Here is a 23678-nt window from a genome sequence, read left to right on the forward strand (position 1 = left end):
ATAATCTCGGCAAAACCGACCCCTTCCCCTGTAATTTCACTTAAAAACCAGGTTGGAGGCGACTGCGAATGGCATTTCGCACCTCTTTCAAGTATTAAGTGAGGGACGTCAAGACGTGACCTTCTTAGCCCCTGAGACAGTCCACACAGTGCTTCCTATTCCTTTGACGGAAGACATTTGGAGTGTGTTTGAGGTGCTGATAGATGACTTGTCTGTCATAGTGAGCTATCACCTGCAATCTTATAGCGTATGTGGCAGCACAATTGGAACAAAGCAGCATCTCCCCTCCCGTCTCCCAGCTCTTTCATTTCCTGTGCAGCAGGAAATTGCCTCAGCATACAGTAGATAGCACGCTGCCCACAGCTGCGGCTTATCAGCCGTGGGTTTTTATTAAAATGGAGGCTGCTTTATGTGGACTTGATGTCTGTCCTGTCATTCGTTCAGCTTCAACTCGTAAACATAATATTGTAGTTCTGAATGGGCAGAACCAGTGCCCTGAAGCAACGTCAACATTTTGACCATTGACGGGCAAAGAAACACCTCTGCAGAACACTGTCGCATATCGTCACTGTTGGGCAAAATCCTTGTATATCCATTTATAATTTCATAGATTTACAGAAAATGAAAAAAAAGAACCTGTGTTCCTTCCTATGGATCAAATGTAGTTAGTATTTAGCCACACTCTTGTTAATGCTATGCCTCTCATTGGATTGGTTAAATATTTAAAGCCAAGGACAGACTTTCAACCTTGTGACCCTATTTTGGGCTGTTTCAAAAATAGCAATGGCAAAAACGACTTGCCTATTTTCGCTACTTCTGCACAACACAAAATATGAAAGAATAAAATAGGGCAATAATTTATGAATAAAAACATGAAATATGGAGATTTCTGCCTGACTGACAATACTGTATGTATGAAAGCAATTAGGACCACCATAGGCAAGTGTAGCACTGCCCCTTTAAGGGTAGTGCATATAAATCCTGGCTCCACCGGGCAAGGCGAGCGTCACGTCAACGTTTGAGGCCTCCTGTTTGGCCAGAAGCCTCATTTGAGTGTTTGTTGGGGACCTGGAGGCATGATGTGTACAGCCTTGTCCTTGAGTTCGGCCATGGACGGATTAACCCCCGCGAGGGCCCCTGGCCGCAAATCTTTTAGGGCCCCCCCACCCCCCACCATAACCCCTCCTCCCTCCCGACGCGCACTATCCAGCTTGGATTTTAAGCCATGATGGTCATCTGTGGACCAAGAAAGCACCTGTAGACAACAGAGGAGGGGCCCACACATTTGATTTTTGATTAAAATATACATTTAATTTTTGTAAATTGTCAATGACCACGCGGGCCAGTTCCCCCAAGGGCCCCTGAGAGCCAAGGGCCCCTGGCAACGGCCCCACCGGCCCAATGGTTAATACAGCCCTGAGTTCGGCAGGTCGCTGCCGTAGTCCTTTCCTGGGTTAACCATATACACAGACAGGGAGGACAACTAACCAACCTAACCTACAACCTTTCACAGTTTTTCCCACCATGCCATATTATACTTGAGACTCAGTAGGCCCCAAAGCCTTCACCCTATATCACCTGCCCTTGGGCTCAGTCCCACTTTTAGGATCATGATTTCCGAACTATAATAACCTCTCTTCTCTTCTGTATTCTAACTCGAATATATACTTTCTACATGTTGAATAAACTTGGCACTTTTGTTACATCAGCCTCTGGTTCTGTTCATTCTGAACCTGTCAGTTACATTGTCCAGCATATACAGTACAAATATGGTTAATGTGTTTGTAGGATCCCTCACTCCTATTTGTGAGGTGGGGTAGTCATTTCATTTCATAATATAGCCCTGCTACACAAGCTTAAAGAATTGCTTTTGAATTTAGTTAAAAAACAACCACATCATTATGACCCTGATTTCTTATGGTATGATAAACTGATCAATGGATATATCCCCTTTTCTGAAAGCTATAGGCTGATTGATTGGTTGGACCTTCTTGAGTACATTCACTGTGTTTAGGCTAAGCTGTCAGTGTCTAATTTGAGACTGCCTGTCTGATATGAAAAACAGTCTCTAAATAATTGGTATTCTGCTCATACTGTAGTTGCGACCGTAGGTCGCAGTTTACTATGAAACCCGGCAGATCCTGTCCGTCAGTGAGTGGGTAACCTGTACTGGAGTGTTGCTACACAGTAAAATCCTTTGTGTTTGTGTTGCGACGGTAGAGAGAATTTACTATCAAACCTGGCAGATCCTGTCCGTCAGTGAGTGGGTAACCTGTACTGGAGTGTTGCTACACAGTAAAATCCTTTGTGTTTGTGTTTGACGGTGTTGGACGGTAACATAAGACATCTACTGTATGATGTCAGACGTCAGTCAAATATTTTGTCTACATTTTGTCCAACTTAAACAACCAACCGCAACTCGAATCACACTTGCAAATGAATTTCGTCCTGTGCTTCACAAATACCAACAGACCAAATCATCATAACATCACAAAAACCAAAACATTATTTCCAGGTAGATAATGCTGTCAGAATTTGCATTCTTCTTCTTTTTCTTGTATCATCGATGACTGGGTGGTGACATTTGTTTCACAAGATAAACTATACATAACTAATGTTCTGGACACTTTATTTTATGTTGTGTAGATATCCATAGACATTCAAACCTGAAATACTTGTTTGTTTGCAAACATCATCATTCTGATTCTATATCCACGTAACAATCTTGTTGCTTAATTCTGTATGCAACATCTGTCAGAAGTGTTTCGTTAATGGGTACAATTCAAACCATCCAACCAGTGACAGTGAGAGAATGTTTGCGGTCTTCCCAGCTCTATCAAATCCAAGGAGGAGGGGGAGATAGGGCATCAAAAGTCATCTCTAGTTTATATGAGCTTCCATGTAAACACCGGCAGCCTTATCAGTAACCCTCCTCCCCTCCCCATTACACACACTGTGCACCATTCACCCGCCTCTCCTCCGTCACACTATTTAAACAGAACCTGGGCTGAGGCTGGGCCAGCAGAACCATACAGTAGCTTACAATACAGTGTGAAAGGGTAGGCTGAACGCGTGACAAACTGGAGCCGTGGTACTCATACACCCACTGGTATCCCATGGCATCGTCCCACCTGAAGAGGGACGAACATGTGGGACCAGTGCCCAAGATGCAGCCAGCCATGATGATGTTCTCCAGCAAGTACTGGACCCGGCGCGGGTTTTCTCTGGACTCTGCCATGTTTGATCACCAACAGCAACGCCACACCGGTGGGCAAATGGTGAGCCACCACCCACCCGCTTTCTTTCTTCCTCTTCCTGCTTCTGCATCTTCTTGCTCTTTGATTTCAGTGTTCAATCCATCAATGATATTGGTACTGAACCTGTGATTTTCCCAACAATCTGGGTCCACAGTCAGGTCAAGGTTTCGTAGCAATTTTGGACCTTTTAAAAACTGTTGAGGATCAGCTATTAGGTGACACTTAAGATTTACTGAAGGTGTATTTGGTGTTTTCAGCATATTTGTTCTCGTGTGGAATCATTAGGAGTGAACTGTGCTCTTTACACATGAAAATTGTTGATGGGCATGTTGTGTCTCCTATGGAGGACTGTTGAATTCCATCTCTACTTTAGGAAAACAACACCTGTTGGATATCATTATGAAAGCGGCAAAGGCTAAAGTTGAATAGTATCGGTTGCATTTTTATCTTGCTTCATAGGTCAGTCGGCAACTTTTACGTGTCTTGATTCTTCGTTCTTGGACAGAAGTCTCCCTAGCCCAGACACATATTTAATCCAAACCAACGTATGTTATGCATGTCAGGAATTTACATTTTGCTTCTTTTTTTCCCCTCTCAGACGAGAAGAACTTCATTGATAGTCATATAATGAGTTTATCTCTTATTTTCTCTTGTGTACAACAGCACCGAGGCCAAATAAAGAATTACTTAACTTGAATCAGAAATTGGATTCAACCAACACTGCATGAGATCTCAAGGTTAATCCAAGAATGTTGGTTTGAAGAACAGACCTTAGAAAAATGACATTTTGAATTTTGAAAGTCTTTTCAGGGGGGTTATGGAATGAAAATACGGCCACATAAAGCTGTTTATGCATTGTGCTATGGTTAGTGACATGCAGGTATATATAAATAACATCCACCGTCGGTGTTTTTCGCTCTGCAGTCGCGGAGGTCCTCTTTCTGTCCCATCAATGAGAAGCCGGAGACAGAGAATGATGAAGAGGCAGGGAGGACAGCTGTGGTGTTTTCTCTGAAGAACGAGGTGGGCTGCCTGGTCAAAGCCCTCAGGCTGTTTCAGGTGGGTGAATGTCTCCAAGCTGTTAGCAACACTCTGCATTGGGTGTGATTACTTAGAGCAGTGGTTCTCAACCTTTTCAGTCCGCGACCGCCAAAATAATCATATTTTAACTGGGGACCCCCCCACCCCGACTAGCACTAAGAGTTGAGGAATTACATTTTTTGTATAACGCAGTTCTATTGTGCAGAACCGTGTTATACACAATAACTCTGCCACTGTTGTAGATCGTCTATTTTCACAATTTGTCATTTTAAAGGTATTAAGAGTAGGTCGGGAGTGGCTTATTGTCGGTATCAGCCGGTAACACGCAGGAGTCTGTCCCCGTTACAATGCGCTAGACCCCTGGGAGATGGACTGCTGAGGTGGAGCGCCACACCTACCATCAGCTCCCAGTACTTGCCGCACGACTTGCCAAACCGTGCTACTCATACGCTGAGTTGGCGGTGCCCGGAATCGAACCCATGACCTTGCGGTACAAAGGCAAGAGCTCTACCGACTGAGCTACCCGGGCACTACCCGGATGTTAAGAAGTCCTTAAATTGTCACTTTAGAAATGTGCATATATACCCTCTATACACTTAAACTTTGTTGGTTTGTTTACTTTTGAGTGAGAAAACAATGTTGCACATTAAATTGATCTTCTGGGGACCTCCCAACATAATTTAGGGACCCCCCTGGGGTTCCCAAGCAAGCCACAGGTTGAGAACCACTAATTTAGAGCAGTGGTTCCCAAATGTTTCCATTCAGTGACCCAAAAAGGTCAGGTAATTAACTCTTGTGTGTTACATACTGTATACTATATGTATGTTGTTCAATACCGTATGCAAACATACTAATGACAATGAGATTTGGGGAAAGGGAGATAGATGCCTGTAATTTATCAAAAACTCATTATAACATTTTGTGACCTGTATACCCAGGTATGTGATTTTATCAGCTATCTTGAATAGTAAGGAGGAAAATGTGAATATCTGTTGTCGCAAATAGTGCTTTGAGTTGTATTTAACATAAATTAAACATAGCTTGCCTTAAACAAGTGTCAAACATAAACAGTACTCACTCAAAGTTAAGCATGCATTTTGTTTCTCTACATTTAAAAAAAGTGATTAATGTGTCCGTCCAGCGAATCACCTGGTTCCCAACTATGACCACCCACTTATGGGCCACAATTTGAACCACTCATTTAGAGCAGTGGTTCTCAACCTGTGGGTCGGGACCCCCAGGGGGGTCCCCAAATTATTTTGGGGGGTCCCCAGATGATTTGATTAATTTGAAACAGTTTTCTCACTCAACAGTTAAAAAAAAGAACTTGCAGTATAAGTGTATAGAGATTATCTGCACATTTATTATATAGTGACAATTAAAGGACTTTTAATACCTTTGTAACATGTAACATTGTTCAAATAGTCAAATAGGCCTATTAGAGGCAGAATTTGTGAAAATAGCCGATCTACATGCTCACAACGCCTCGCAGCGTTGTGAGCATGTAGATCTGCTATTTTCACAATAGAACCGTGTTATACAAACGTACAAGACGTAATGCCTCAACTCTTAGTGATCATCAGGGTGGGGGGGTCCCCAGTTAAAATGTGATTATTTTGGGGGTCGCGGCCCGAAAAGGTTGAGAACCACTGATTTAGAGGATGGTGTTTTTGTTTCCTTCTTTCTCCACACTGTACTCCCTCTTCACTGTGTTTTGTATTTTTTCTTCTCCTCTTTCCTTGTGGCCTGCCCTATCCTCTTCTCCTTGTCCACTCTCACATTCCCATCTTTATTTTCATCCCACGGCCACAACAGGAGAGGCACGTGAACTTGAACCACATTGAATCTCGGGTGTCAAAGCGCATCGCCAACGAGGTGGAGATCTACGCCGACTGCAACTGCAGCAAGAAGGAGTTCAATGACCTCTTGCAGCATCTCAAAGACCACGTCAACATCATCTCATTCAACACACCTGCCAATGTATGGTCAGCAGAGGCAGGTATAGACCACCAGTTATGAAAAGATATCTTATACTGTGTTTGGACATAGCGCTGAAGATGAAGAAGCAAACTAAGGCCTTGACGAGTTTATCGGCACATATTGCAGTATATGTGGAAGGCAGCTGCCTTCCACATATGATACAAAACAGCAGGACACACATACATACAGTATACACAGTATGAGATGAAGGTGCATTGAAGATATACCATGGACACGAGACTGTACTTACTGTAACAGTTCTGCAAAGAAAACGCAACATGGCGGAAAATGTCAGGTGGAAATAGGCATGGCTTATTTGAGGAGGTCCGTAATAATCCAATAAATCCAAGGGAAATATAATTTTGATTGTATGACCTACGGTTCAAGATTTATAGACCAAAACGTCCTGTTATAACACCACCATGAGCCAATTTGAAACATGTAGGGCATTTCTTCCTTGGCCTAGTGGGAATGTGCGTGCAAAGTTTCACATCAATAAAACACGGTGTTCATGATTTGAGTTGTTCAAAATGCAAACTTTACATGCCAGTTTTAACCAATCAGGATGGAAAATGAAAAATCAGACAGATCCATCTTGATCACATGACTATAGAGATAATGTGTACCGATTTGTGTGTTGTAGGAGTAATAGCCAAAAATGTGTTTTCCAAAAGGTTGTTTGGCTTCAGAGAGTACCAAATTAGGGACTTAAAGTAGGGGTTAAAGTAGTTAAAAGACAAGCTGTGGCATTCTGGACCAAATGCATGAATTCAAGGTTCACTTCAAGGTTAACTTTTATTGTCATTCAAACTATACACAGCAGAATGAAGTTACATTGTAATTACATGAAATTACTTGAGCGAGATGCCTGAAAAGGTCAAGTTGTGTCGAGTGAAGCCAATGTCAATATCACTGTCTTTTGCCTAGAGTTTGTTCATAGGTTTTTAGTCCTGGACAAACATTATCAAATTATCACAATGTCAATATCACTTGGCCAGGATGCACATTTGATTTACTGATTGAATACTTTATTAGTCAGAAATGTAAAGTGCACAGAGGTACAGTAAGACATTTAAGCTAATGGGATATACAGTAACTGGGAGTGATTTTCACTTTTGTTATATTGGGTAACCCAATATATTGTGTATGGTCATAAGATTTACAAAAAACATTGCCAGGTTGCGCTGGCCCCTATTGGTCTGCAGAAACTCAAACCCCCAAATAATAACAATAACTGATGCAAAAGATTTTGTTGCTATTGGGAGTACTAAATATACAAAAATATATACTTTCAAGATGGCGTCTGCGATGGCTGCTGGGAGCTTAAAATGGCTATGTCTCAATTACTATTTAACCTAGAATGGTGGTTTTGGTGTCTAACCCTAGGTTTTAGGGAATAAGGAACGCAACTGAATCAGTGAAATTATCCTCAGTTAATTATTTATTGCCAAATCCAAGATGGCGTCCCATCAATAGCTGTACAGCATTGTTATTTTGATAATGGCAGGTATGCGTTTTCAGCAATTCTATGTTTTCTATTAAATTCCAATGTGTATCAGATTGTGAGGATGTTCCTTGGTTCCCCATGAAGATCTCTGAGCTTGACCAGTGCTCTCACAGGGTGCTGATGTACGGAACAGAACTGGACGCTGATCATCCTGTGAGTTCCACAGCAATGACACCTTGCGCAGGGGCGTCACAAGAGGGGGGGAGTGGGACTGAGTTACTAGGGCCCAAGGTGGAGGGGCCTTAATTATTATATACTTTAGCTATTGAAAAATAGCAGATATACAAGCTCACAGCGCTGCACTGATTGCCGCGCTGCGAGCATGTTTTGGGGGGGGGTAATATTTAAATACATAATGGATATATCAACAAATCAATGTGAAAACAACGACTATAACAAGTCTGATTAACCACTTAAGCCCCATTTTATACTTTGTTCTGCAACCGTGTCATATCAATCTTCAAGCTCACAAAGTGTTGTGATGTGATGCATTGTGAGCTTGTAGATCTGCTATTTTCCGTAATTAATTAAAACAAATAAACTGATGAACTGTCGCACCCCTAACAGAGTTATTCAAAGAACAATTTAAAACACTGCTTGCTATTAATGTAGCTTGGGACACATTAGCTGATGTCTTGAATTCTTCCTGCCAGGGTTTTAAAGATGATGTTTATCGCCAGCGAAGGAAATACTTTGTGGAAGTGGCCATGAATTACAAATTGTAAGCATTTACTTCCATATGTTAATGTTGAATTGTGTGTGTGTGTGTGTGTGTGTGTGTGTGTGTGCGTGCGTGCGTGCGTGCGTGCGTGCGTGCGTGCGTGCGTAGTACATTGTACATGGAACGAACTATTTTGAGATGGGGGTCCGTGGCCAAATACATATAATTTTAGGGGTCCTTCACATGAAAAAGTCTGAGCACCACTGACATTGAAACATAGTTTTTTTCAAAAAGCCATTGAAGGATTTAGAAGACTCTTATAGAATCGGGTCAAATATATTCAAAAATAGCAGATCTGTGAGCTTGTAGATCTGCTATTATTCAATAGCTAAAGCACAAAATAATGCGTAATAATGTGTTCCCAGTCTAAATGGGTTAAACCCCCCATGAATGTTCTTCATGGGGGGCCCGCAGTGAATCCTTGTACCCGTGCAGGGCCCAGAATTTGGTGTGACACCCCTGACTGTGGTGCTCTGTTCTTGCCAGCGGACAGCCCATTCCCCATGTGGAGTACACTGCAGAGGAGACCAGGACCTGGGGTGTGGTCTTCAGGGAGCTGACCAAGCTTTACCCCACCCACGCCTGCCGAGAGTACCTCCAGAACCTCCCCCTCCTCACCAAGCTATGCGGCTACCGCGAAGACAACATCCCTCAGCTGGAAGACGTGTCTTTGTTTCTGCGAGGTGCCGTGCACAGCCTGCACTTTAAGATCTATATGAGGCATTGTGCTACATTTATGAGAATGACTAATTCCTGTTTGTGTTAGTGAAGCTATCCCTAAACTATAGCTCTAATATAAATAGGCCTAAGTATATTTTTAGTTTATTGAAAGCATGACTATTCAGATAATTTGTGTTCTGGCTTTTAACATTAGTTTTACTCCATGTCATAAATATCGATTTAATAAAGTAGGATCTGAATAGGTGGTAGATTCAAGACCAACTATTTTCTTCTTTACAGGTAAAAAAAAAGCATGTGTGAACTCAGCATGTAATTCTTCTTAGTAACTTTTATACTGTATTACATTACGAATGATAATGTTGCTTTAGTAGCAGCAGCAGTACTAGTAGCTCTACTACTGTATATTTTACCATATTCACATGCCAATCATTTTGCTCTTATGTCATAATGTAAGAGCAAAATGTGAATTTTGAGTACATAGTCAAAAGTCATTATTGTGGTGTTACCATTTGTTTCAGAGAGGTCAGGATTCACAGTGCGTCCTGTAGCAGGATATCTGTCTCCCAGAGACTTCCTAGCTGGTCTGGCCTATCGAGTCTTTAACTGCACTCAATATGTCCGCCACAGCACCGATCCTCTCTACACACCTGAACCGTGAGTCTCCTGCCCCCTTTGCTTTAACTGCACCTCTGCATAAAGACCATAAACACAGTTACTGTACACACGTTCCCTACAGCAGTGGTTCTCAACCTGTGGGTCGGGACCCCCAGAGGGGTGCCCAAAATATTTTGGGGGGTCCCCAGATGATTAACTTAATGTGCAACATTGTTTTCTCACTCAACAGTAAACAAACAAACATAACGTTTAAGCGTATTGCACATTTCTAAAGTGACAATTTATAGAACCGTGTTATACAAAATGTAATGCCTCAACTCTTAGTGCTCGTCAGGGTGGGGGGGTCCCCAGGTAAAATATGATTATTTTGGGGGTCGCGGCCTGAAAAGGTTGAGTAGAACCACTGCCCTACAGCACCTGCATACCAAGCACACAGAGCTCCTATTCAGATAACATACACGCTTACACAAGCTTGTGCATGTATGCACGCAGTGCACACACGCAAGTCAATCTATTCACTGTATACAGTGACTGTATACAGTCTATGAATTTGATATTTTCATTTGGACACAGGGACACATGTCATGAGCTACTGGGCCACGTTCCACTCCTGGCTGATCCAAAGTTTGCCCAGTTTTCCCAGGAAATTGGCCTGGCATCTCTAGGATCATCAGATGAGGATGTACAAAAACTGGCAACAGTATGGATGCTATGTGATTCTTCATATTTTGTTCATTTATTCTGATATCCATATACAGTAAATATATCCAACTGTATTGATAGATGTTTTTTATATATATATATATATATAGAGCCTATATATATATACTTTATATGTATTTGCATGCTACTTTCACAGGTTAATGCAAACTCATGGTCACTCAGGGTGTGTTTCATCTAACACATACTCAACCAAATGACAGTGTATTCTATATTTTCCACAGTGCTATTTCTTCACCATTGAGTTTGGGCTTTGCAAACAAGATGGCCAGCTGAGAGCTTATGGGGCAGGTTTGCTGTCCTCTATTGGAGAACTAAGGGTAATGCAGCCCATATACTTGTGTTACCTCATGTCATATATGCATCAGTGTATATATGACAGTGCTGTACAGTTTTTTTTTTTTTTTTTATAATGACCGATACTGTATATCGGTCATTATTTAACATCTTTATCTGGAATTATGCAGCCGATGTGTTCTGATTCGTAACCACGCTCAACCCGGCGTCCCTATTTTGTGCATGTCGTTACCAGTAAGACGCCCTAAGGACGATAAGTGAAACAACAGAGATTGTCCATATATGGGCATTCCCAGAAATGGGCTTAATATTGATGACATCAGGGATCTTGGCCATATGGAGCGCGACATGAGGCGTGACGCACGGACAGACAGACATGATCCGCAGGTTTTCATACTAAATGCAGCAATAAGAGACATTTTTCAAGTCTTCAAATATTTTCCAAAATTGCCAATCTACAAGCTCACACCATCAGCTTAGTGGCCTTGTGGTTAGGGGGTCTGCCCTGAAAATAGGAGGTCAGGGTTCAATCCCCAGCCGAGTCATACTAAAGACTACTAATGGTACCCAATGCCTCCCTGCTGGCATTCAGCATCAAGGGGTGGATTGGGGGTAAACCCCTGCGACATACTAGTGTCATGTCCAGGGCGTGTACTTGTATGCTAAGGAAACAGGAGATACTGTAGGCTCCTGACCTATTGTCCACATCGCTCTGGAACTGTTGGTCCCCAAGGCGACACTTTGTGAGCTGGTAGATCAGACTTTATTTTTATTATCTAATGTTTTCAAATTGAATAGAAATGATTTTGCACTTTTTGACCAACACATCATTCAAACATCAGTAATCAGTGGGCTAAGACTCCAAAATCAGGATCGGCCTCTCTCTCATTCTTAACCCTGTTACAAACAATGGGAATGAGAATCAGTTGCTTTGACTTCATGAATTCATGACTTTGTGACACCTCCATTCCCCCAGCATGCCTTGTCTGATAAAGCTTGTGTGAAGATGTTTGACCCTCGGACGACCTGCCACCAGGAGTGTCTCATCACGACCTTCCAAGATGTCTACTTTGTCTCTGAGAGCTTTGAGGAAGCCAAGGAGAGGATGCGGTAACATACATTACATACATTTCTCACAGCCAATGTGGTAAAACTCAGAAACGTAGTTAAAGAACAGATGTTGTCGGTTTGGAAATATGTGTCTCGTCTCTATGTTTATCATTATACTGTATCTAAAGACAAAAGATCCTGTCTATCTCCAGTGTAAGAGTTGCCAGATTTTCAATCGTGAATATTCTTAAAACCTTGGGGTACTATCATTTACCGTATTTTAAACACTCATTAAATGCGCTTTGTTAAAGTCATTTTAATTGTCAAATTAGTATCCAATTTTGAAAAGAAAACATTGCAATTATTTTCCGCATCCTCTTCCAACACAATCTCAAATGTCTCTTCACCAATGCCATATCATCCAGGTCCTTGAATGTGAAGTGCAGTGTATAGAAATACATTTGTCAACAGGTTTTGCATATGGTTTTACATGCCACCTTGAACATGACCCTCCCTCTCTGACAGGGAGTTTGCCAAGAGCATCAAGAGGCCTTTCTCTGTGTATTACAACCCCTACACTCAAAGCATCGACCTGCTGAAAGACACCCGAAGCATTGAGAACGTGGTCCAAGACCTCCGCTGTGACCTGACAACTGTATGTGATGCCCTTGGAAAAATGAACACATACCTGGGCATTTGAAGTATATTTATGGGTGAAGGCTTTAGTAATTACATCCCAATATGAGCTCCAGGACTGAATCAGTATCATTTCTTTTGACCGACATTTGTGTAGAATTCGATAACAGTAGCGTCTATATTCTGTGTTGATAGGTTTCAGTAGTTTGTGTGTACATGCAAATAAGAGGGAACAAATGGCTTGTACACTAGTAGTGCACAGGTAGATAATAAAGAGAAATGAAACAAAATTGCTACAAATATATATATTCAGTCCAAAGGTGTTGGCGAGACTATGCTTTCACCCCTGTACGTCCGACTATGTTTTCACTCCTGTACGTCCGTCAGATTAACATTTCTACCATAGTGCATTTTCTTCAAAACAGTTTTTGCTACAACTCCTACAAATTTTGTCCAAAACTCACACAAATTGGTACACACATCTCTGGGGTCAAGTGATGAAGTTAGATTTTTCAAGTGGCTACAGTATGACCACTGTGCTCCGAGGATAAAAGTGTGTTACGAGGAGCACACTTTTAACAGGGTTCCACGGTCATGAAATTCCTGGAAATATTTTTAAATTAGATTTTCTTTTTCTTTCTTTTTTTCCAGTACTGGAAACGTTTTGGAATTGATCAAGGGTCCTGGAAGGTTATGCATTTTTTGGCTATGCGGTTTTTTTGGCTATTGATTTTTCAAAACATGTATAACATGTAACATAAGATGTTTTTCGCCAAAGAAGCGTGATTGCAGCCTAAATGTATGTGACAAAAACAGATCTACAATCTCATTCTATGACCATTCTATGCTTTATTCTAAGCCAGTGTGTCTAACCCAGTACCCCCTTTACCCTGCAACAACATTTTGCTTATAAAACTGTAATTCAAATATAAATAAATAGTGATATCTGATGCTATTTCAAGAATATAAAATCACGAATAAGGAATGGAGTAAAAGAGTTTCAAACGGTTTTCATGTCAATAACTTCAATACATTCAAACAACTTTAAAACACATCCCAGTTGCCTGGTACCATGTCATTTGGATTAGCAACTCTGGCTCATATCAAGTCTCTCCATTTGTCATCATTAAACATAACAGTACATGTTTTTCCCCTCCTAATTCAATTGTAGTCAATTATTTAAGTATGAAGTTTCTGAGTACCCCCTGCAGTACCTCCGCCCCCTAGCGCTGAATGGTTGTTATATAGGCCTGGAAATTGGGAAAGGTTTTGGAAATTCATTGGTTAAAATGTGTGGGAACCCGGTTTTAAGTTTCTTTTTTTTATGAACATTAGGGCAAAGGAAAGTCATTTTCAGTCAAAGCTAAAGGTTTAAGCTCATGTTTAAATTCATGTTTCCATCTGCTGTTTCATCGGCTGTTGACAATAATGTAAAGTTTTTTCTAAAAGGAAGTATTTAGAACTAGAAGGCGTTTTTAGAATTGGCCTGATTAAGTATAGTTATAAGATAGAATTTAGAAGTTAGAACATGAATATATTTTTACAGAAGCTCAATAGATTACAATATATTTTGTTCAAAATGAATCTAAAACCAAATGATCTAGTGTTCATATACTACCACCACTACTGTGTAGAAACAAACATGCTATGATGTAAATCTTTGAGAGCGCTTGTGGTTAACTCATGAAATGCATGAATATTTAAATATTCATGCATTAAAATACATGTAGGCGACACAATCACAAAACAATGTGTATACAATGACTTTGTTCTTAAAGAAAACAACCTTTTGCTCATTTATAAGTGACATCATCGTTTGCAACTCACTGATATTTTCAGATTTTTTTGTTTATTAGTACAATCATACAATTCTGTACAATGACAGAAGAATATAAAAATAGAGGAGAAAGAACAATGTACTATAGACAGAGATATAAATAAATATAACACTATTTCCACGTTCACAGCCACCTACGTTGATGCTTATTCATTTGAATAACATAAACAATGCATCATATTGAACAGACACCTCATGGATACTTTGGCTTTTGTGTTTGACACAAATGCTCAGTTTAGCAATGAATGGAAATGTCTTCTATACCTTTATTTCTATGACTATAGAGCAGCATCTTTCTCTCAATTGATCACATAGAGAAGAACAGTTTAATTTTATTTTTTTAATGTTATTTAATATTATGGGTTTCGACCCCACAGTGAGTCAATTTGAGTCTGGATGTGGAAGCAACTGAAATGTCTTACCACTTATCCTTTAACTTCTTTGCCCTTTTTTTTTTACTATTTTGAAAAACATTTTAAAATACTTCAAATAGCCGATCTACATCGACAGATTCGACAAGTTGTGAGCTTGTAGATCAGCTATTTGAAATATTTAAAAATGTTTTTAAAAATAGTAAAAAATGGCAAAGAGTTTAGGGATAAGGGGTAAGGCATGGATGAAAATAGGGCCCCTAGTCTCCAGACTGTCTCCAGAGCAGTTCATTACATTCAAACATTACATTGCACTCATTTTGAAATGTTGGTACCATCATTTTTGTCAGTGGGAAGAACGTGGGCTTCTTCAGAACGGTGTGTGAATGTCTGGGTGAACCACAGATCCCAGCGGTTTTAATCAACATCACTACTGCTAAACACGGCATCCTAGATGAGACACAGAAAATGACACATTCAGAAATGTCTTACAACATGCTGATAGCTAACCAGTGTGTCGACCCCAAACAATCAGATTGATTCTGACTGGATGCTTTGTGCTGCGTGCCCCTTCATTAGTTTCCTTTCTTTCAACCCAATATATACATATTTTTTTAATTAAAGAATCACTTCAGAATTGTGATGTATTCTGCTATGATTCTATAAAGAGCTATAAAAAAACAGGCTGGCTACAGTATAGCGGTACCATATAGCCTATGTGTCACAACGTGAAGTGCTGCGAGCTTGTAGATCTGCTTTTTTCAATGAATGTCACCATCGTACGATGGAGTATAAACTAGAAGCAGTGCTCTTCCGAGCACAGGTCTCTATAATAAGCCAATGTGAAAAGAGTGCCATGTCTTCTTCTGCCTTTAACGGAAATCGGACGCTGCATTCAAGATTTAAGGCATTCTGTTCCAAAAATGTGTTTTGCAAAAGTCGACCTGCTGGTGGCGCAATAACAGGCCAATGTGAAAAGGTCCTTGTTGTTCTTTAACCTAGTTGGAATGTGTGTGCAAAATTTCATGACTTAAGCATTTTTTCTAAACGGCAAACTTTGGAAGCCAATTAGGATTGAATATGAAATATCGGACAGATCTGTCTTGATCACATGACTATAGAGATACTGTCTACCGATTTGCGTGATTTTTGGATAGAATTGGAAAGGAATATCATCATATTGTTTTACATAAGTCGGCCTACTGACGCTATAAAAGGCAGATGTGAAAATTTCAGGGCAAAGGGTTTTCCTTGGCCTCTAGGGAGTCAATCAGGATGGAATATGGGAAATCGGACAGATCCAGGTTGATCACACATGACTGTAGAGATACTGTCTACCGATGTGCATACTTTTTGGACAAAATCTGTAGGAGTACTGTAATGTGTTTCACAAAAGTCTGCCTCATGGCGATGCTATAACAGGCCCAAAAGAATGTTGGACAGATGTTCTGAATTGGCATCCAGGGAGTGTGTGTGCACAGTTTGGCAGCGAGAAGGCCAACAGTGGGGAGATTAGCTGGTAACAGACGGACGGACGGACGGACGGACGGACGGACGGACGGACGGACGGACGGACGGACGGACGATTTCATGTTATAATAACATGAAACAAAATGGTAATTTTTGTGATGAGCATTTTTTGCCACACTTGATTGTTCTCACATCAGTAAAAATGGTGGCAATGACAATACATAAACAGTAGGACCAGGACAAGGTGCTTCCAATTAATACGATTTCCACTCTAATTTCACCTAATGTGTAATGGCAATATTACCTACCATTGTCAAGACAGTCATTAAAGATTAAAGCTTATGAAACAGCCATAAAACTGCTGAAAATCCCACATCTCCTTTATTCAAGTGCGTCTTGGAACTACAGAAGAGACCCCACACCCTAAGTTGGTCTCTTTTCTGAAAATAAGTAAATTTGGTCTCATGGTCACTCACCCAGCCTCCTTGCTGCTGGACCCAAGTGGAGTGGTGCTGTTGGACGTATTGTGCCCCAAAGACGAGTGCTCTCCTCCTGGGAATGGCGTCACACATGGACAGCCTGTTTGTCACCTCGAAGGCCCAGGCGATCTGCTGCTTGGTGGGTACAGCTGCACAGCCACTGGGAGCCCGAAGGTTCTGGAGCATAGAGGTAGTCACCTTCTCAAACAGGCTGTAGGTGAGGGACTTCTGGATCTTTTGCTGGAAGGCCTTGTCCTTCTTGATCTGTAATGGCAGGTAAGAGTTGAGACATGAAGTACTTTCATGACAGTGACATAAATGCATGTGGACAGTTAAGACAAATAGGGATGGATATGGCCTATCCCTTAATTGACATCTCCCTCTCTCACTCACACACACACACACACACACACACACACACACACACACACACACACACACACACACACACACACACACACACACACACACACACACACACACACACACACACACACACACACACACACACACACACACACACACACACACACGTACCTTCTCGTTCAGCTCATCCCCAGATTTCTTAAGCAACTCCACAAGTTCCTTAATGACATCTGCAGAAGCACAGCAATCACATACTGTAATATCCAATATCACAGGTATCAACACTTTAACAAGGCAACAAAGAGGTGTATATACACCAGATGACTGGTATAGCTTTTCATTTTGGCCTATATAGGCTCCCTCTGGTGGATACATGTGCAGACAGGGTGGCATACACATACTGTAGGTATCGAAAACATTTGAATAACCTAGTGCTTCTTTGCATGTAGCTCACAAGGGTTTGCAGAACTGAGAAATCTAATATAAATATGACTATACAGTAAGAGCTGCTCAGGGTTTAGAGCAAAAACAAGTCATGACTTGAGTCTTTAGTGTTCCACACTACTAGCGCTGTGTTTCCTAAACAACTAGCACAGTTATGTAGAATTGTTTAGGTATTATCATTCTAAACCTCTTGCTGTTCTATATACAGTCAACCAGTTGAAGAAATGTAACCGTTATGAAATATCTGAGACCATGGGTGTTCTCTGTGGAAGATGCCTCTGAACATCAATTTACAATATAAGCAATAGAACATGTATTCTATTGCAAGTTTGTTTGACACTTCCTCTTACTGTACTCTTTATCTTTATTATACAATTTAGCAAAAGCCGCATCCCACTTCCATGCCCAGTCACGCCCACTCTGCCTCCACTCCAACTCAACTTCAACTCAACGGTAGGGAGAACGTACGGAAAAATACCGCCCACCTCTATGCCGATTCGCTAATCGCTAGGATCAGGGGCGTCACTTGGGTATGGCAGGGGTATGCAGCTATATACCATACCCTGGGTCCAGGGGGGAAGATAAAAGTTAGTTCGAAATATACATCCATGAATGTCTCTGGGTCCAGGGGGGAAGATACAAGTTAGTTCTAAATATAAATAATAAATGTACTTGGGTATGGCAGGGGTATGCAGCTATATACCATACCCTGGCTCCAGGGGGTCCAGGGGGGAAGATAAAAGTATAAATCCATGAATGTCTCTGGGTCCAGGGGGGAAGATAAAAGTTAGTTCGAAATATAAATAATAAATGTATCATGCCTGCTGGTAAGGTATGGCAACATGACTTGAGCTACTTCTTCTTAAAATAAATGTATCATGCCTGTTGGTAAGGTATGTCAACCATGTTGCCATACCTTAGCTTTTTCTGAACTGACGCCACTGGCTAGGAACCCGCAACACTTCCACAGGACAGACGGAACGTTGGAAAGTTAGAGCACAGTCCCACAACAGCAAGAGCATCAACACCTACTTTTTTCTCCAGTGACAATGACGACCAAAAACCCAACAACAGCACAAAAAGGTACTGGCAATTACTTTCTGTAAAAAAAAAGCACACGCGCTGGTGCTGTCTCTGTGTCCATGCATGTCCCCCTATCTGCTCTACTTGAGTAAAAAGCACAAAAGTAATGCTATTCGCTACCACCCTACGGCCGTAGCTGCAATCTAAAATGTACTCGAGTAAAAGCACAAAAGTAATGCTATTCGCTACCACCCTACGGCCGTAGCTGCAATCTAAAATGTACTCGAGTAAAAGCACAAAAGTAATGCTATTCGCTACCACCCTACGGCCGTATCTGCTCACTAAAATGTACTCGAGTAAAAGCACAAAAGTAATGCAATTCGCTGCGTCGTCTTCGTCCCTCTCTCTCCCCCTCCCTCTCTCTCCCCTCTCTCTCTACATCGTGTCTCTCTCTCCCTATTCTCTCTCCCTCCCCCTCTCTCCCCTCTCTCTCTCCCTCCCTCCTGTGTGTGTGTGTCTATAACACCAACGGCAACATCAGTTGCAAAAAGTACTCAAATGTCCACCCTACGGCCGTATCTGCTCACTAAAATGTACTCGAGTAAAATGTACTCGAGTAAAAGCACAACAGTAATGCAATTCGCTGCGTCGTCTTCGTCCCTCTCTCTCCCCCTCCCTCTCTCTCCACATCGTCTCTCTCTCTCCCTATTCTCTCTCTTGCAAACGCGCGCGCGCGTGTGTCCCCCTCTCCCTCTCTCCCCTCTCTCTCTCCCTCCCTCCTGTGTGTGTGTGTCTATAACACCAATGGCAACATCAGTTGCAAAAAGTACTCAAATGTTTTTACTTAAGTAAAAGTACTCCAACTACAAGGAACATGCCTGTATTCGAATGTGTTACTAGACTAGAAGTATTCCCATCATCAATCCACTGACACCGACATAAGCTATGAACAACAAGATGTGTGTAAAATTACCTAAAAACATGTACTTTCGAACATCAACCAGGTACAGTAACTTGCACTCAGTGGCTGTTATTTAATTCTGCAAATCAAACCCTCAATAATGAATAAGTAATTTTGAGGCAGACACATAGTAAATAGGCTACTGTGGATGCGATAAATTTGGTGTGTGGGGGGGGGGTCTCAAATGTTTTAAAAAAGGAAAAAAAAAAAAAAAAGTTTAAAAAAAAAATAATAAAAAAATAATAATAAATAAATAAAAAATTGGGGGGGGGGGGAACTATTGTGGCGGAACTATTTTTTTTTTTACTTTTTTTTAGTAAAGAAGCGGGCGTGGACTCTAGATGTGAGCGGGCCGTAGGCCCGCGAACCTCTAGTCTTATACAAATGACTGAAATCAGCTGTGGCAACTGAGAATCCATGGCTGTTACAGTTTTACAGCTGACTGAACTGCATGGATAAAGGACGAGTGGGCACCTAAACATTGTGGGGCACCTCAATGTTATATTGCCTTTTTTTTCCTTTATATTAAAAATAATTAAAATTTGAAAATGGTCTTAAGTAAATGAGTCTGAAGAAGAGCTGTATGCTCGAAACGTCACAACATTTATGTATTTATTTATTTTTCTTAAAGTTGTACCATGTAACTTTTTTTATAAAACAAATCTTAAAATTGTCCTAACTCTTAAATCGCTAAAGTTTTAGAACACCCACTCCGTTATTTTCAGCTTCTGAAGCCTTCTCTTTATATGTTTTCTATGATCCTGACCGGGGTCCGGTTTTCGCGCAAAAATTACGTCATCATACACTATCGGCCAATCACAGCGAGGGTTATACACTGCCGGCCAATCACAGCGCATCTTGAAGTGGGGTCGCTAGCTATCACAATAGGGCGGCCATATTTGTAGGCGCCCGTGTGTCTCTATCTATACTCGGGTGAAACACTCCGTTTCTCCGGAATGCCTGAACGCACAGGAACCAGGGACCCCTCTAAAGATAGATCTCGGCGAGGTGGAGGCAGACGCGGGGGTGACGCGGGGGTGTGAGGCCCGGTCCGCGGCGAAAAACGGCCGAAAGACGCGGATGCTACTGACCACTAGTTGAGCAACTTACACAGTATAGCTTTAAAGATGGTCTGATCCCCCTGGTGCTGTCACCAGGATAAATGTGTATATTGCCTACTTCCTGTACCTAATGATTAAAGTGCTGCTAATTCTTACAAATCGCGAGTCAGGAGTCAGGACATGATTCGATTCTAAAGCCTGATTTACGCTTTGTCGTACAATGGAGTATAAATCAAGCATAATGTTGTGGTTCCCAAAGCGAGTGATAATACCCACCATCATCAGTTCCATCAGACTCCAGGTCAGACTCCAGGTCATCTTCATGAATCAGAGCACTATCAGCAATCTGAACCAGGTGGTTTGTAACTCTACCCAAGGTGCTGCCTACAGATGCATAAACAGAAATACACACAGACAGAAACAAACCTTCAGCTGCAATATTAAATTAATGCATAAATGATAAATATACAACAGATTGTTCCTCTGGCCGCACTGTTCACATTGCCATCATGAATACAGGAAAACTCGACCTAAAACAAACTCGACCTCATTCGCACAACCGCGTGTTTCAAAAAATTTGATTCGAGTAAATTTACCCCCATTGATTCCGGATGGGGACCCGTTTCATCCGGAACGAATGGGGGTACATTTATTGTTATCACATTTTCGTCTTAGGAATGCGACAAAAAACTAAAAATATTATTGAACTCTAGTCTCCATGGCGTGACTAATCAATAAAAAAAAAGTCATTTTGGGGGTGAACAACTCCTTTAAGCTAGATGCAGAATAGACCAAAATCTAATCTTTGCTTCTGGGGGTCCCTGGAACAAAATATTTTGTGATAGGGCTCCATCCGTGAACAAAATATTTTTAGATGGGGGTCCGTGGCCAAAAACACATTTTGGGGGTCATTAACCACTGATAGGCACATCTACAAATGTGCCTATTTCTGGAAAAAAAAAAGAAAAAAAAAAAAACACGGACCCCCATCGCAAAATATTTTGTTCCAGGGACCTTCAGAAGCAAAGATTTGATTTTAGTCTATTCTGCATCTAGCTGCCATACTGTTATATTTCATAATACTGTTAATCTGTGAACGTTGTCCAGGTAGATTTCCCTCACAGTTGAGGTGCATACCTGTATATTTAATATCAAGTTAAAACTTGAAATAGTGCTTCTATTTTCTATCAAAATAACCTACCAGGAACTCTACTTGAGTCGAGCTTTAAGCAGCATGCGGTGGGCTTGGGTCCCATCACCCGAGCATGGTCCTGTTTCTTGGAGTTTACAGAACCTTTGCACATTCTGGGGAACCTCTGAGTCTGTTGTCTCCTCGTGGTGCAGTACGCCTCGAGCAACCGGTACTCCTCAGATTCCTCCATTGACTCTTCCAAATTGGCCCCTCCATTTCCCCAGCTCTCCATTTGACCAGCTGAGAGGCACAAACTGTAAAGACACATGATTTCCAAGAGAGAATGCAAACTTGTTACTTTATTATAATTTTTTGCTCAAAACTGGTGTTGCTCTGCTCTGATGAAGAAATTGTACTTAAGTTGTAGGGCCTCCTACTCCAGCAAATTAAAGGACCAGGTCACCTCTGGGACAACCAGATCTTATTTTATTGTTGTTTGGGACACGATCAACACAATCCTGAGTAATTGTTTGTGTTCAATCTGTGTTTTTAGATATTTTAGTATTTCAGTATGCTACAACTGGTCATATGATGCATTTTGCATCATATGATGCATGAGATGATGCAATATCATGCTACAAAGCATCATATGACCAGTTGTAGCATGCTGAAATACTAAAATATCTAAAAACACAGATTGAACACAAAAGATTACTCAGGATTGTGTTGGTTGTGTCCCAAACAACAATAAAATAAGATCTGGTTGTCCCAGAGGTGACGCTGACCTGGTCCTTTAAGGTTCAGAGTCCTCACTAACCAGACAAAACGTGCACATATATATTGTATGATGATGACAACAGGCATAGTTTATCTCGAGACCAGATTATCCCGAGACAGAGTCAGGTGAGCTAAGGAGAGGTGCCACCACTCAAAAATATGTAGCCTACTTAGTCTAAACATTCCGGAGAGCTTCCTGATGGATAGATTACACTTTGGATTACACTTTGGAGCAAATGCAAAATATAAGGTGCTCCCTATTTGCTCCAAGTGTAATCTATCCATCAGGAAGCTCTCTGGAATGTTTAAGTACATATTTTTGAGCGGTGGCACCGTTTTAAAGACACAGCCAGAAAAAAATATGTATGGGGGTTTTATATACACAAACCGGGAATATCGGCATTTGACAACCCGATTAGCATTTACTGTAGGCTAAAGAAAATATGCAAACCACCAGGAGGTACATGTCGTCATCTGCTCGCAAAACCCACACAAGATAATAAGTATGAATGAGTGAGAGAGTGACCCTGCCTTGAATGTCAACGTCTACTCACTGTGTAAAATGTTTTGTATAAATGTAACACTGCTCCCCCGGGTCAGCATTTACTGTAGCCTACGTCGTCTTCCATTATAGCTTGAGTTGTTTTCGGGGGAACTAAACTGTTGAAAGCATAGGGGTTGAAAGTTCTAAACTTCCCCCTTCCGCTTGACAGCAAGAGCGAGTGTGTTGAGTTCCGCACGCAGTCTACGTCTACTGCCACTAGAGGGCACCATTCAACCCCCATTAGACTTACTGGCTAGTGCAGGTGTGGGCATTGGGCAACTGTGATGATGGAGAGGTTTTGAGCTTGTAGATCTGCTATTCTTGCTATTTTTGAATTGGAATCCTAAATGTTTTTTTTTTGTTATTCTTGAATTGGAATCCTGAAATGTAACATTTCTTACTTAAATTCAACAGCATTTATATGTTCTTATGTTAACTTTATGAACTTAAATACATTGGATATAAAAAAAACAGTGCTTCAAAAAAAGTCATTAAGCTACTGATATAGACTGAAGTAATGAAAGTGGGTCATGTTTGGAATTGTAACAGCTGAAATCAATAATATATTATTACAGTATTCCGATATTAACCTGAGGGACGCATTAAGTGAAGGTGGGGGCCGCATGTGGCCCTCGATCCGCCAGTTGCCCATGTATGGGCTAGTGACTACTGTGTGTTCCAGTGAGAAATTCCCCTATTAACACCAAA

The 23678-nt window shown here is 41.3% G+C and overlaps 2 protein-coding genes across 3 annotated transcripts; one reads left to right on the plus strand and one right to left on the minus strand.

The window, feature by feature from the left end:
- Positions 1–3116: 3116 nt before the first annotated feature.
- On the plus strand, positions 3117–12569 carry tph2 (tryptophan hydroxylase 2 (tryptophan 5-monooxygenase); the record flags this gene model as incomplete). Of its 2 annotated transcripts, none has more annotated exons than XM_080736617.1 (11): positions 3117–3278; positions 4182–4316; positions 6114–6297; positions 7838–7938; positions 8439–8506; positions 8993–9189; positions 9706–9841; positions 10376–10502; positions 10747–10842; positions 11796–11929; positions 12395–12569. In XM_080736617.1, the coding sequence occupies 11 exons, from the start codon at positions 3117–3119 to the stop codon at positions 12567–12569; spliced, it is 1515 nt and encodes a 504-aa protein (XP_080592743.1). The 2 variants fall into 2 exon arrangements, with proteins under 2 accessions (XP_080592743.1, XP_080592744.1); XM_080736618.1 differs by having other exon boundaries at positions 3162–3269.
- Positions 12570–14391: 1822 nt separating this feature from the next.
- LOC308293575 (apoptosis facilitator Bcl-2-like protein 14) lies at positions 14392–23119 on the minus strand. The gene is made up of 6 exons (XM_080736161.1): positions 22981–23119; positions 21719–21963; positions 20794–20901; positions 17200–17258; positions 16660–16926; positions 14392–15163 (listed from the first exon to the last, which is right to left on the minus strand). The coding sequence occupies exons 2-6, from the start codon at positions 21939–21941 to the stop codon at positions 15131–15133; spliced, it is 690 nt and encodes a 229-aa protein (XP_080592287.1). The 5' UTR covers positions 21942–21963; positions 22981–23119; the 3' UTR covers positions 14392–15130.
- Between the last annotated feature and the right edge of the window lie 559 nt (positions 23120–23678).

Source organism: Nannobrachium achirus (genome assembly GCF_963921795.1).
Source record: "Nannobrachium achirus genome assembly, chromosome: 11".
NCBI lineage: Eukaryota > Metazoa > Chordata > Actinopteri > Myctophiformes > Myctophidae > Nannobrachium > Nannobrachium achirus.